At 37.5% G+C, this 12,764-nt stretch overlaps 1 protein-coding gene across 2 annotated transcripts in view; it reads left to right on the top strand.

Moving 5' to 3' along the window:
• Positions 1-2,362: 2,362 nt before the first annotated feature.
• ror1 (receptor tyrosine kinase-like orphan receptor 1) overlaps positions 2,363-12,764 on the top strand; it is a 121,752-nt gene continuing 111,350 nt past the window's right edge. Inside the window, exons 1-2 of one of the 2 annotated variants that reach the window (XM_027147318.2) lie at positions 2,384-2,514; positions 2,564-2,754. In XM_027147318.2, coding sequence (XP_027003119.1) covers positions 2,399-2,514; positions 2,564-2,754 — 307 coding nt within the window. In that variant the 5' untranslated portion in view covers positions 2,384-2,398. Of the gene's footprint in view, positions 2,755-12,764 lie in introns of both variants that reach the window. The other variant, XM_027147317.2, reaches the window with a different exon arrangement.

Here is a 12,764-nt window from a genome sequence, read left to right on the forward strand (position 1 = left end):
GATGTACAAAAAACAAACATCCTTGACTTCTGTCAGTATCCTCAAGGCTGTACCTAGCTTTCAAAACCTTCCAAATACTGCTTTAATTAGAGCTGGTTTATTTATTCATGAATTAAACATTTCAACACACTCATTTTCCATGTTTGTAGCACATGGCATTCACATTAAAACCTCCTCTCACCCTACATGACACCTCGCTGTCCCCTTCCTGCCTTCCTTCGTCAATGAAAACTGCTGAGAAGTGATACGAGGCTGGGCTTTGATCGCAGGCTAAGGTTAGCATGTGTCAGAACGCTGACGCATAGAGAGGAAATGAGAGATGAACTTTGGGTTTGCAGAACCAGCTCATTCCATGACTTCAAAAGAATATCGCTCAGAACCATTTTCTCTGCCGTCAACATGACACAAATGAACAGCAGCAGGTCAGGATGCAAGACCCCGAGCTTGTAAATTGCTACCATTCTCTTTACAGTCCCTACAGTCCTGCACTGCTTTAAAGTGGAAACGGGAGTATGCTGACTTTCATAAAATGTGAAGACACCTCAGCTTTAAATCCACATAAATCAACTCTGGAGAAGTTTCCAGATGTTAGACGAACTGATGGATTAAAGAGCATCGCTGTAATAGATGTTGAAATGCAAGGAGGAATTTTAAAGACATGCATGCGTATAAATGAAAACAAACTGCCATGTTGCATGAGCATATTCTCACAGTAGTGTTAAAGACTAGCAAAGAATGAATAAGAAAAAGACTGAAACTCTTTAATAGTCAATTTGAGCTTTCGATTTTAAACCGTTGAAACATTCTAACTTAAATACGCATAGTTCAGAAACATACAGTCAGTGATCACTTTACTACAATCATGTGTTAAGTTTCTTTGGTCATTTTATTTGTTTGTAGATGTACAATTGCAAACTGTTGCTATGCTTTTCTTATTAGCTCTGCTCTGCTCTATTCTGTGTTTTAAGAACAAGGACCATAACAGAGCTACCATAGAATTATCTGATTGGTGAATCATCTCAGCACACATCGAATCTTTTTCCATGCACAATTCAGGTAACCTAAGAGGATATGTTGATTCTTCAGGCCCTTAGTATCCTCAGTGGATAATCTCACCTTAATAATTAGATATGTTGCTTACTGATATAATAAAGTTTGTACTGCACTCATCCCAGGACACTCATTTACAATATGGTCCTGATTAACATCCTTTCAACACAATTAGACCTGTTTGACTTCACTCTCTGCTCACCTGTTTGGTGAAATGATTTACAATCCCACTCTTCAGGTCACTCAGAAGAGAATGGCCTTTTTCCAGTCTTTAGCTTTCCAGTTTAGGTGAGTCTGTGCCCATGACAGCTCACCAGGTTTATAAGGAGTGATTATTTGAGTTATCATGCTGTCAGCTACCAATCTAGTCATTCTAGTCAGTCTAGTCAAACTCAATATTTTTTGCACCATTCTGTGTAAAGTCTTGAAACTGTTGAAATTCACCAGTCCATTTGGTACCAAAAACCATTGCCATAACTGTCATAAGTGAGCTCAAACATTGAATTCTGATGTTTGATGTAACATTAGCTGAAGCTCTTGACTTGTATCTTATCATATAAGTTGTTGTGCTTCCACATGATTGGCTAATTAGATAACTACATAAATATACAGGTGTTCTTAATAAAGTGTGTGTATTAGCAATGTGTAGAAAGTGAAGTGCATGCAGCTTAAACCAAAGTAGATCATGCACAATCATCTGAGATAGTAGCAGAGTATTCACGTTTTAGATCCACATTTGTAGTAATGTCAAGTTGGAATATACCCTGGACTGGCTGCTATTATTATTAGTATAATAATAATAATAATAATAATAATAATAATAATAATAATAATAATAATAATAATAATAATAATGATAATGATAATAAACAAAAATAAATTATTATCATTATTATTATTATTATTATTATTATTATTATTATTATCATCATCATCGTTATTAATAATTAATAATAATAATAATAATAATAATAATAATAATAATAATAATAATAATAATTATTATTATTATTATTATTATTATTATTATTATTATTCCTCCCCCGGTCCAAAGACATGCATGGTACGTTGATTGGCATCTCTGGAAAATTGTCCGTAGTGTGTGAGTGTGTGAGTGAATGAGAGTGTGATGACGCCTGAGATAGGCACAGGCTCCCCGTGACCCGAGGTAGTTCGGATAAGCGGTAGAAAATGAATGAGTGAGTGAGTGTCTGGGAATCTCTCCACATACCCAAAACGAGAGCTTGTGCAGATAGTGTTCGATTTTCACCAGCAGGTGGCGACACACTCTTGTCGGGTCTGGGGTCCTCCGTGACATGTGAAGTGTGTGTGTGGAGTTTTGGCTCGTATGCTGGAGCGTGCACGAGTCAGCGAAGGGGGTAAGAGTAAAGTCCAGCTCATAAACAGAAGAGTAAAGAGGAGGAGAGAGAGCGCACATACACGCGCTTTAAGAGCCTCCAAAGAGTTCGTACACTTTCCTGTCCAGACTTTAAAGTCCTGAACCGATTTGCAGTGGATGTACAGGCATGTCGCCGGCTCACGAGAGCGGAGGAAGGTGGAGGCTGAGGCGCACAGAACACAGACTGGCACCGTGGAGACGCGCGCAACACCAACTGGCACCGTGGCGACGCGCGCAACACCGCCGCAGCCTTCTGCACTTCATCATGATTGTATTGAGCAGCTCCATGACGCGCACTGCTGCCGGTAAGAGCCCTACTTCTTTCCCTCAACATCAGCTACTGCATGTTCCAAAAAACTTTAGGATGCTGCTATTGAAATGCACTAATGTTCACACTGAAGTTGGCTCATGCACTAATATTCACACTAAAGTTGGCTTATACACCAGTTGGGGCCAATCTTAGTGGCTGCTTTTGTTTTTATATCTAAATGGAAAGATTTCCCAGGCTGTTTCACTGTGTATGTAAAAGAACACACAGCCTATCACTGCACTATCATAAATAACCAAGGGACAAGATTACAAATATTGTTAGTATTTTAAATATATTATATGATTTTTTTTTTATTTTATTTAAAATTTAGTTACATACCATGTCATCCGGCTGACTCTTAATAACACTTAATTAAATCCTTTATTGGCAGTAAAATGTGGTCTGTGTGGTTGTGTTAAATTTTCAGCCATTGTTGCATAAATAACAATAATGTTTTAAAGTGATATTTTAATGACAACTTGCCTGGACGCTTAACTTTAAGCGCTCGCGCCTTGGCGTCAGACAGATTAAAATATCTCATGCGCAAATCTAATCAACTACGGTGGCCGCAGAGGAACTAACACTATTCCACCCACCACGTGTTGAATAAAAAAAAAAAAAAAGACACATTGAATAACTTACATGACATTTTTTATATAATCCATGTCATATGTAATTGTGTGAAGCATTCATTTTATGATTAAATTCTATGCAACTTGAAATATTTAAATCTTTACCCAAAGAAAGCGATGGAGCAGTGCTTTAGTCTTTTAATCTGTCCAGCATTCAGTATCACTAGCATCACCACACTGACATCATGGTTGTCATCTCCTTCACTGCTAACTAGCTGAGTCCAAGATTGGATTTCTCACAAGTGCATCGAGTGTCGTTGAATTTTGCTGAAATGGTAAAAATAGAAGCTCTCGTGCTTTTTTTTTTTTAACGATCTAATAGCAGAACCTGACGATCATCTTTTATGTTTGAGATTGTTGGGTATAATTCTCTTATTAAACACCATTGAATGTGTTCCTGTAATATCAGAGCAGCAAGCAACTGCTAATTTCTCACATGAACAACAACGTTACAACACCAACAAAAACTGAAAACAAATCCACAAAACAAGTCACAAACATATTTAATGTATTTTAGTTTTAAGGTAACAATATGAGCAATATGAGTAGCACTTGTAACTACTGAAAGCTAATGGTGAAATGGATGTTAGTGACTCAGGAAATACAGAACTATGTGTGCGAATATATGACCTTATTGATGTGTGTGTGTCTGTTGAGGTGTACAAGCTTTTCTTAAACCTCCAATCTTCAAAATAGACTTTGAAAATTTTCATTTCCGTGTCTTAAAGTACCCTAATGTCTTCCCTCACTGACCCTACCCTTACTCTATAGCCACTTTTGTATAATGACTGAGAGTTGATCCTTAAATCAAATTGGAGCCCATGTTGGTTTTGCCTCTACATAGAATAACAATGGAGTGCTTAAAGTGCAATAAGTGTGTGTGTCACCGTCTTAAGCCTCTCAGTTGGAGGGCCTTTGTAAAGTCAGATTGCTTCATTTGCCTCAGAAAGGGAACTGGGAATAAGATAACACCTAATTATGCAGCGCAAAATCCCCCATTGAGCAAAGTACATTTGCTAAAGTGCTATCAGTAAAATCTCAAGTGCTGAAAGAAGTCTGTGGTGTTCATTTAGGTTTAGTGCTAAGTAGGGATGCAAAGAACAGAAATGTGTGTTAAATTTAATTGAAAGAGTGATTTCATGGAACAGTGAGATGAAATTTTAGATGTTAGATTAATCCAAAGGCAAATATTCTACTCTTTTAACTTTTTACTGTTTCAAATTTTGCAATTATATACAGAATTATTTGCCTGCCTTTTTATTGAATGCCCCATAGCAGAAAATGTGCCTATAATCAGTTAAGATACGTAAGGATTAAAACTCTAAAACAGAGCATGCTAGGGAAATAATCAACAATGGGATGGCGGGATTTGCATTTACCAGTACCACCCTGAAGTTATTTTCCTCTTGCAAGTGATTTATTTCTTTTATACTGCAGCAGTTTTTGCAGGAATCAACACTTTTCATTCATTAAAGACCAAAACATGAAACTTTTTACACATTTTAAGTCGTGTAACATCTTAGAAATTCTGGTTAAATATTGAATGTTTTATTTCTGCTACAGCTTCAGTAATAACAGGAACCAACTTGCTTCTATCTTATTGTAATAAGATACAATAAGATAATGTGGCTTGTCCACTGAGTCCTGGACAGTTTTCTCTGAAATTCAACTTACTAACTGACACTGGAGACTCCTTACATCAATATTATTACATCAATATTGAGAAATTTCCCCATTGTGGGACGAATAAAGGTCTATCTTTTCTTATCTTATCTTCTCTTTCTCCTCACAGAAAATGTCACTTCCACACAATTTTTTCTTAAAAAATGTTTTCATATGTAATAATTACTTATAGCAGCATATGCAGGGGCAACATGCAAGTCACTGTGCATGATGTGATTTAACCTCATTTCAGCCAGAGCATAGAAAACAAATCAAAACCTTCTGACCAATCAGAAATAAGAATTCATCAGCACTGAATAAATCGTGATGTTAAGAAACACACTGTTAAATATATCACTATCCTGAGATCTCAGTGTATAAAGCATCAAAGATGAAGCTGTTTTCTGAGGTTTCTTATTTTATCCAAGTGTAAAAGTAGCTTCAAATGCTTCTTGGAAAGGGCAAGCTCATAATTATGTTCTATGAAAGTTGAACCTAAATAATAAAAATAAATGGGTCTAGTGTGTGACTGGAAATGGGTCTAATGTGTGACTGGTTGTTCGTAAGGAAATAGATCATTGTTTATGTCTTCATTTTCATCGCATGCCACGTAGCAGATGTCTGTTTCACTGCAGGTACAGGCTCCAATGCATGCTGAGACCTAAATGAAGACCTGTTAGTTGATGGATGGATCTTGTCATTGGTAGGAAGGTTACAGCATTACGTTAACACAAATGGAATTTCTTTCCTGCCGCTCACGGATCTCTCACAACATGTTCCTCAAACTTTTCACGTGAACCTTTATGATGGCGGACAGAAGAGAGAGAGAGAGAGAGAGAGAGAGTTCACCATGAATTCATGCAGCCAAGCTGAGAACAGCCTGTGAGATGGAAAAAGAACTCTTCAGTAATTCAGACTTTAGGTCTAATAACAGTTGAGAGACTATAAATCATGAGGGCGGAACCGTTTTGTTGCAGTGTTGAGCAGAACAGAATGTTGATACTAAAGGCACTTTACCTCAGAAGGAGCACTGCGAGGGAGGATCTGCTCTGAACCTCGCTCACACTCTGTGGTTTAATCTGGTCTCCAAATGCTTGGTACAGCCATTCCAGCGTCCATACTTCTGTCTTAAAAAGCCTTTCTAGATATAAAAGGAATGCTGATTCGACCAAGTATAACAAACCTGTGCGAGCCTTACAGTCTGTCTTCTTTCTTTATCATGTTCTGTTCGGTCTTTATCACATTCTTGGCTCAGATTAACACAATATTGCAGTATGATTTATTAATCACGGAGTTAAAAATCATTTTCAGCACACACTATTTATCCCTAGTTTAAATGTGTATATTAGTGGTGTCAGGCATAAAGAATTACTCACATCCCCCCATTTATTACTGAACTTGAAGACTAGCCAGACTGAAATTTAGCTTGACGTCGGAGATGCGTATAATGAAAGGACAGCGTTAGTTTCCATCAGCGCCATTTAATCGTTTGAATAATTACACTCTCTAACCTCTCCCTATGAGGAAATGTTTCTCCAAAGAAAACCGGGTGTCCTATTCGTAGATTACAGACTCTGTGGAACTCGGCTTGCAGCTTGTGGTCTGCTTTGTGTAACTTGTCTTGAGAGACGGTTTGGTACAAATTGTTTCCTAGAGTCAGTGTGTTTGGTTTTGTGATGTAGCAACTGGCAGACTATGGAGTCGATGATTGTCTTTATTCACAAGCATGACGCTGTAGCAGAGCATTACGGCTTACATAGCAGAGAATCTTTTTTTTTTTTCCTTTGGCCTGACGTCTTCCTCAGTGCCACTAAGCACTGTGCTTATGTTAGAATTTAGATTCAAAAGCACTTTTTTGCTTGGAATTGGAATTAAAGAAGCAGTTTGTTGCTTCAGGGCCCTTTGTTACCTGTGAATTGCGATCTCAGACAACACTGATAACCCTTTTCCTGGGTCATCCACCTTAGCTCACCCCTGTGTGTATGATCTGGGAGATAAAGAGGGATCAAGAAAACGCAGCTGAGCCTCTTGTTTCCAGATGAGTTCAGTTCTTTAACAAAAAAAGTAATGATGAATCTGCAGCGAAACACAAGCATCTCCAGACATATTTAATGTCAGCATTTTGCAATCCAAGCAATTTATTTGTAGCCCTATATTATTACTTTCGCATCGAAATGTTAGAAACTTAAAATATACCACAGTGCTGTTGAATTCTTAAGTCTGATCGGTCAGAAGCTGAATCTTTTTTTTATGTGACAGAAAACCTGCATTATGGCAGATACTCTATAAGTGGGCTTATAATGAGGATGATGCTTGGATACAGTCTTCAGTGTCAAAGAAAAGTCTTTGGAACAATGGGCTTGGGACTGAGGACAAAAAAGCGAGGGTGGTGAAGGATTGACCAGTTAAACTGATTAATCTGTTTTGACTTGTTCTGCAGGATACATCAACCAACATCAACATCAAAATGTATAATATATCATATAAACGGACAAAAAATGCAGACATTCTTTAATACATTAAAAAAAACACTTCCGCTTATTAGAAAACGCTCAACTTCCGGGTTGTAACAGTAGCTTCACTGTGCATCAGCCCACATCACATCACTCTGTCTGATTGTTTTCCTATACCGCCATGCCCTGTCATGTTTTACTCCTTACTCATCCACCAAATTGCCTGTTTATACTGTAGGCCTGTTTTTCTTAGTCTTAGGCACAATATAGCCTAATTGTGTTACAGTTTATTCACCTCGCAAATCCCTGCTTCATTATTCAGCAATGCATTTTAAAGGTATTTTCAATTTGATTCTGTTTCATTTTGTAAAGGGCTTTTAAGAAAAGACATGTCACAGATTCTTATGTAACTATGATGAATAATTCATTAAGTATTTTGAAACTAATAGGAAGTGAGAAATTTATCTCAGGACCCATCAATGTCTCAATGTCTGATACGTGGACACTGGCAAATCTCTCTCAACCCCCCACAGTCACGTCTTTGTGTACTGTATACCACTTTCCCAGAGCTCGTAAATACCTTACCTTTACAGCTCAATCAAATATGAATATATATGTATACGTATGACGTATCAGTCATCTGGGAGTTCTCTTTTTTTAATCGCACACTGCAGGTCTTGAGGGTTTTAAGGTTCCATCACTGAAGAGGGCTTTGTACATTCAGAATTTAGCCTCATGTTGGGCCAAGAATATTTTTGCCTAATAAATGGCTCCCATAAGGTGAAATTTGACCTGGAAACTGTAGTAGTATAATAAGTGATCTAAGTGGGTCCTTCCCAAAGCCTGTCTTTTCTGAGGAACGATTTCCGAAAGTGATGATTTTATCTCTAACACACCCAATCTAAACATCCACACTGATGTACAGAGACATGTGCTTTTTAAAATCTCTTTAATATAATTGCCTACAGAAAAGATGAACAAAGGGTGATTTGAGGAAAGCAAGGTTTGTGTAAATAAGTAGAAAGAAGCAATTATAATGCACATTGATTATAAGCTTTGTTTTGTGTCTTTTATAAGTTATAGCTTAATTTGCATCTTGCATATGTACATTAATATATATATCTGTAAATTAATTTATTATTATTTCTATTATTATTATTATTATTATTATTATTATTATTATTATTATTACTAGTATCAGTAGTAGTATTTAACAGTTTTCAGGCATTTAAATAAATAAACATGTAAATATTAATGTATATTTATTAAACATATTTTCTATGAAATAGCTAAATATTTTTTTGGTAAAGCTTCTACTGTAATTTACTGTAAAGACTAGATTTATTTAATAGATGAATTTAGACAGTGTTTGCATTAAAAGTAACAGAGATATATGTTGTGTGTCACGAGTGTCTAATTATAGTGATGCAGAACTGCCTTTTTTCAGTTAGAGCTGAAAAAAGTATTAGAAAAATATTATTTCTAATTTGTAATTGTACCAAAAAATTGGGATTGAAATAACTGGAGAGCTTTATATAAATTTATATAAATGTATTTTTTTAATGCACACATCACATGTTGTTGACTGTCGTCATTCTCTTTTAATTCCATAAATGTTCCGTACCGCAAAAAATGACCCCTTTTACTGTCAGCGTTATTTGTCTAGCCAGATTGAACAAATTTTTTTGTTTATTCACAGCAAGTGGATGTTTAGCTTATTTTAAAATTTGCTCTCAGATGCTGCTTCAGGTTTCCTGCTGTATACTCGCAAGGCGCGCGAGAGGTTACGTGGCACAGCGTCTGTGGTCATTGGACTCAAATCTGGAGCTCTGGGCTAGTACAAGTGCTGCAGAGTTGAGACTAGTCTTAAAGAGAAGTGCAGTAAAAATAAATTGAGGTTTAAGTACACTGTTTTTTCTAAGGAAACACATCATACTGTATGTTGATGATAAATGATAAGAGGATGATGCTTTGGCTCACAGTTCCTTCTCCTTCTTTGTCTGGGTGTGTGTTCCACTCTGTTAAGCGTGCTCATCCTCTTTTTGGCTTGCATTCCCACATTGGCCACTTTCACACGGTATTTTGGATGCTTTAGAGCTGGCATGGTTTTCACTGCTTTCTCACACTCTGCTGATTGACAGGTCAAAGCCACTAAAGAGTTAGTGTTTCAACAGCAGGAGCTTTCCAGCTTGTCCCACCCTTGTGCTGCTTTTATTGTGCTTAATAAGGAATGTATCACCAGCTTATATAAGTTAAAAATCAATAATCTGAGTCAGAAAAATAATTGCACAATCATTCGTTGTAGTTTTTCTTTCCAGATTTTGGAAGTCATTTGTTTTTTCACCTAAATGTTTCATTGTTCCATCTATGGGGATTTTTCTACAATGCAAATAGGTTTTTAATTCAAAATCCCTCTGTTGGTTTCATTATTATTATTTGGGTGTTCTCTATAGCATAGCTGTGTCACTCTGAATTGCTGCCATCAGTTTTTCAGCTGTGTCTGATTCTGTAAGTGTCCTAAATGGAGCTTGGCTGATCACACTAACGCTGTGTGTGTGGTTGTCTGTTTGTGTGTGTGTGTGTTTGGGGGAGTTTTATGTGTATGAGGTATATGTCTGTGTGTTTTTGTGTGTGTGGTGTATGTCGGTGTGGGGGGTGTGGAGTGTCTGTGTGTAGTGTAGTGTATGTCTGTGTGTGGTGTGTGCATGCATGGCTGTGTGTATGCTTGTCTTTGGTTTAGTGTATGTATGTATGTGTGTGGTGTATGTCCGTGGGGGGTGTGTGAGTCTGTGTGAAGTGTATGTTTGGGGTGTATGTGTGTGGGTGTGTGTGCATGCATGGGTATGTGTATGTGTGTGTTTGGTGTATGTGAGTGTGTGTGGTGTATGTCTGTGTGGACTGTATGTTCTGGGTGTATGTCTGTGAGGGTGGTGTGTGTGTGTGTGTGTGTGTGTGTGTGTGTGTGTGTGTGTGTATGAGAGAGAGAGCACATTACTCTGTTTCTTGCATGGTGTTGTTACTACTGAGCCATCAAAATTACATGAAATAATTTTTATATTTATGGGTATCTATTGATTCACCTTATCACTATGTGGTAGCATAATGTTATATTACCACAATATTAATGTTCTGTAGAGTTATTTCTATCTGCCAAGCTGATCACACTTGTTGCAGTCCCAGGTCTAATATTGTAGCTGAAAATGATTTGTCATACAAGCATATGATGATGATGATGATGATGATTATTATTATTATTATTCATCTTACACATATTTTTACACAGTAATTATTCTGAGAGTAAAGAATACAAGTCTGGACCTGATAAGATTTTCTGAAAGATTAAGGGGTTAAGAAACATTACATTATTATGAAAAGCCTTTTACATTATATTTTATAGTAAACGATTAGCCTGTACAGGGTGTTTCATTAATATTTATTTATATAATAAATAAAATAAAGTGAGTCTGTTTTATCACATATACACACCTCAGCTATGCCTCAGGTTTGACTTTGATTTATTGCCGAGTAATTAGTATCAGTGGCTAGAGAAGCCTCAATCCGGATGTGGACTGAAGGAAAGACTTCTCAAGAAGCTTACTTTGAAGATTAGCCCCGTTAAAGCCATTTAGGATAAAGCCGTTGGTTTAACAAGCCAACTTGAGCCACAGGGATACTAAGATCCATGTGAATCTTAAAGGGATTGAGGGCAAAAAACTCCATCCCTTTTGTTTGTGTTTGATCAATTACACTTTTACTCCCATGGTGTTCTTTATTGCATATGTTCTTTATTATATATGGAAATGTACAAGCTCCAAAATAAGTTAGTCGGTAAATACTATGTACAGTTGCAGAAAGGATATTATTTATAATCCCACTCTCTGGTGTCACCCAAATGAAGATGTGTTCCTCTCAAGGTTTCTTCCTCATATCATCTCAGGGAGTTTTTCCTTGCCACCGTAGCCAACTTCTAGATTTTTCTATTTCTGTAAAGCTGCTTTGAAACAATGTCCATTCTTAAACACACTTTACAAATAAAACTGAATTGAACTGAAAATGGAGAGTAGACTTCTCTCAACTGCTTCTGTCTTTCTACCCATCCCGATTCATCCAGAAATTGTACCAGCTCTGTTTGTCTTCTGTGCCATGGAGATTTTGGACCTCCACTGAGATGAGGCCGACTCCATGAGGATCCTGAGGCATCTAGAGATGTTCCAGCTCCAGTTAGACTCTGCTATACTAAAGAGGAGATGCCAACGCCATGTGGTCTTTGAGAACAACAACCTCTTCATCAATACAACAATTGTCGGACTGTTTATTTATAATCACACCCTCCGGTGTCACCCAAATGAGGATGAGGTTCCCATTTGTGTCTGGTTCCTCTCAAGGTTTCTTCCTTTACCATTCAAGGGAGTTTTTCCTCCCCACGGTCGCCTCAGTCACCTCACACTTGCTCATTAAGGATAAATACAAACACACTTAAATATATCTAATATTAATCTAGAATTTTTGTATCAAGGCAGGATACACCCTGGACGGGGTGCCAACCCATCGCAGGGCACACACATACACACACACACACTAATTCACTCACGCAATCACACACTATGTACAATTTTCTAGAGATGATCAACCTACCATGCATGTCTTTGGACCGGGGGAGGAAACCGGAGTACCCCCCCGAGGCACGGGGAGAACATGCAAACTTCACACACACACAAGGCGGAGGCGGGAATCGAACCCCCAACCCTCGAGGTGTGAGGCGAATGTGCTAACCACTAAGCCACCGTGCCCCCATTTTTGTATTATATTAATCTTTATATTAACCTTGTTTATGTTCATGTTCTGTAAAGCTGCTTTGAGACAATGTCCATTGTTAAAAGCGCTATACAAATAAATATGAATTTAATTGAATTTGGACTCCTGCATGTAAAAATAGTTGTTTCACTGTGCGACTCTGAGACTGCACAAGGAAATCACTGTTGATTCTTGTTGTTCCTTTGCTGCACTTCCTGCACATTAAATACAGACAAAGAAAGAAAGCACTTTAAGATCTCTGACAATGCAGCATCTTTTTAGGCTGTCTGTCTTCCTGAAATATTTCCAGGGCTCTGGATTTGCATTCGCTTGTCGGACCAGGATCACTCCAGTATCTTTGTTGCTAATTAGCACTTCCTTTATTCACGTGTCGCATCAACTCGTCATCTCATAGGTCAGTTTGTGGAGTCAGGAGAGACTTTATATCTTTATATGTTATTTAA

Source organism: Tachysurus fulvidraco, chromosome 5, assembly GCF_022655615.1.
Source record: "Tachysurus fulvidraco isolate hzauxx_2018 chromosome 5, HZAU_PFXX_2.0, whole genome shotgun sequence".
Taxonomy (NCBI): Eukaryota; Metazoa; Chordata; class Actinopteri; order Siluriformes; family Bagridae; genus Tachysurus; species Tachysurus fulvidraco.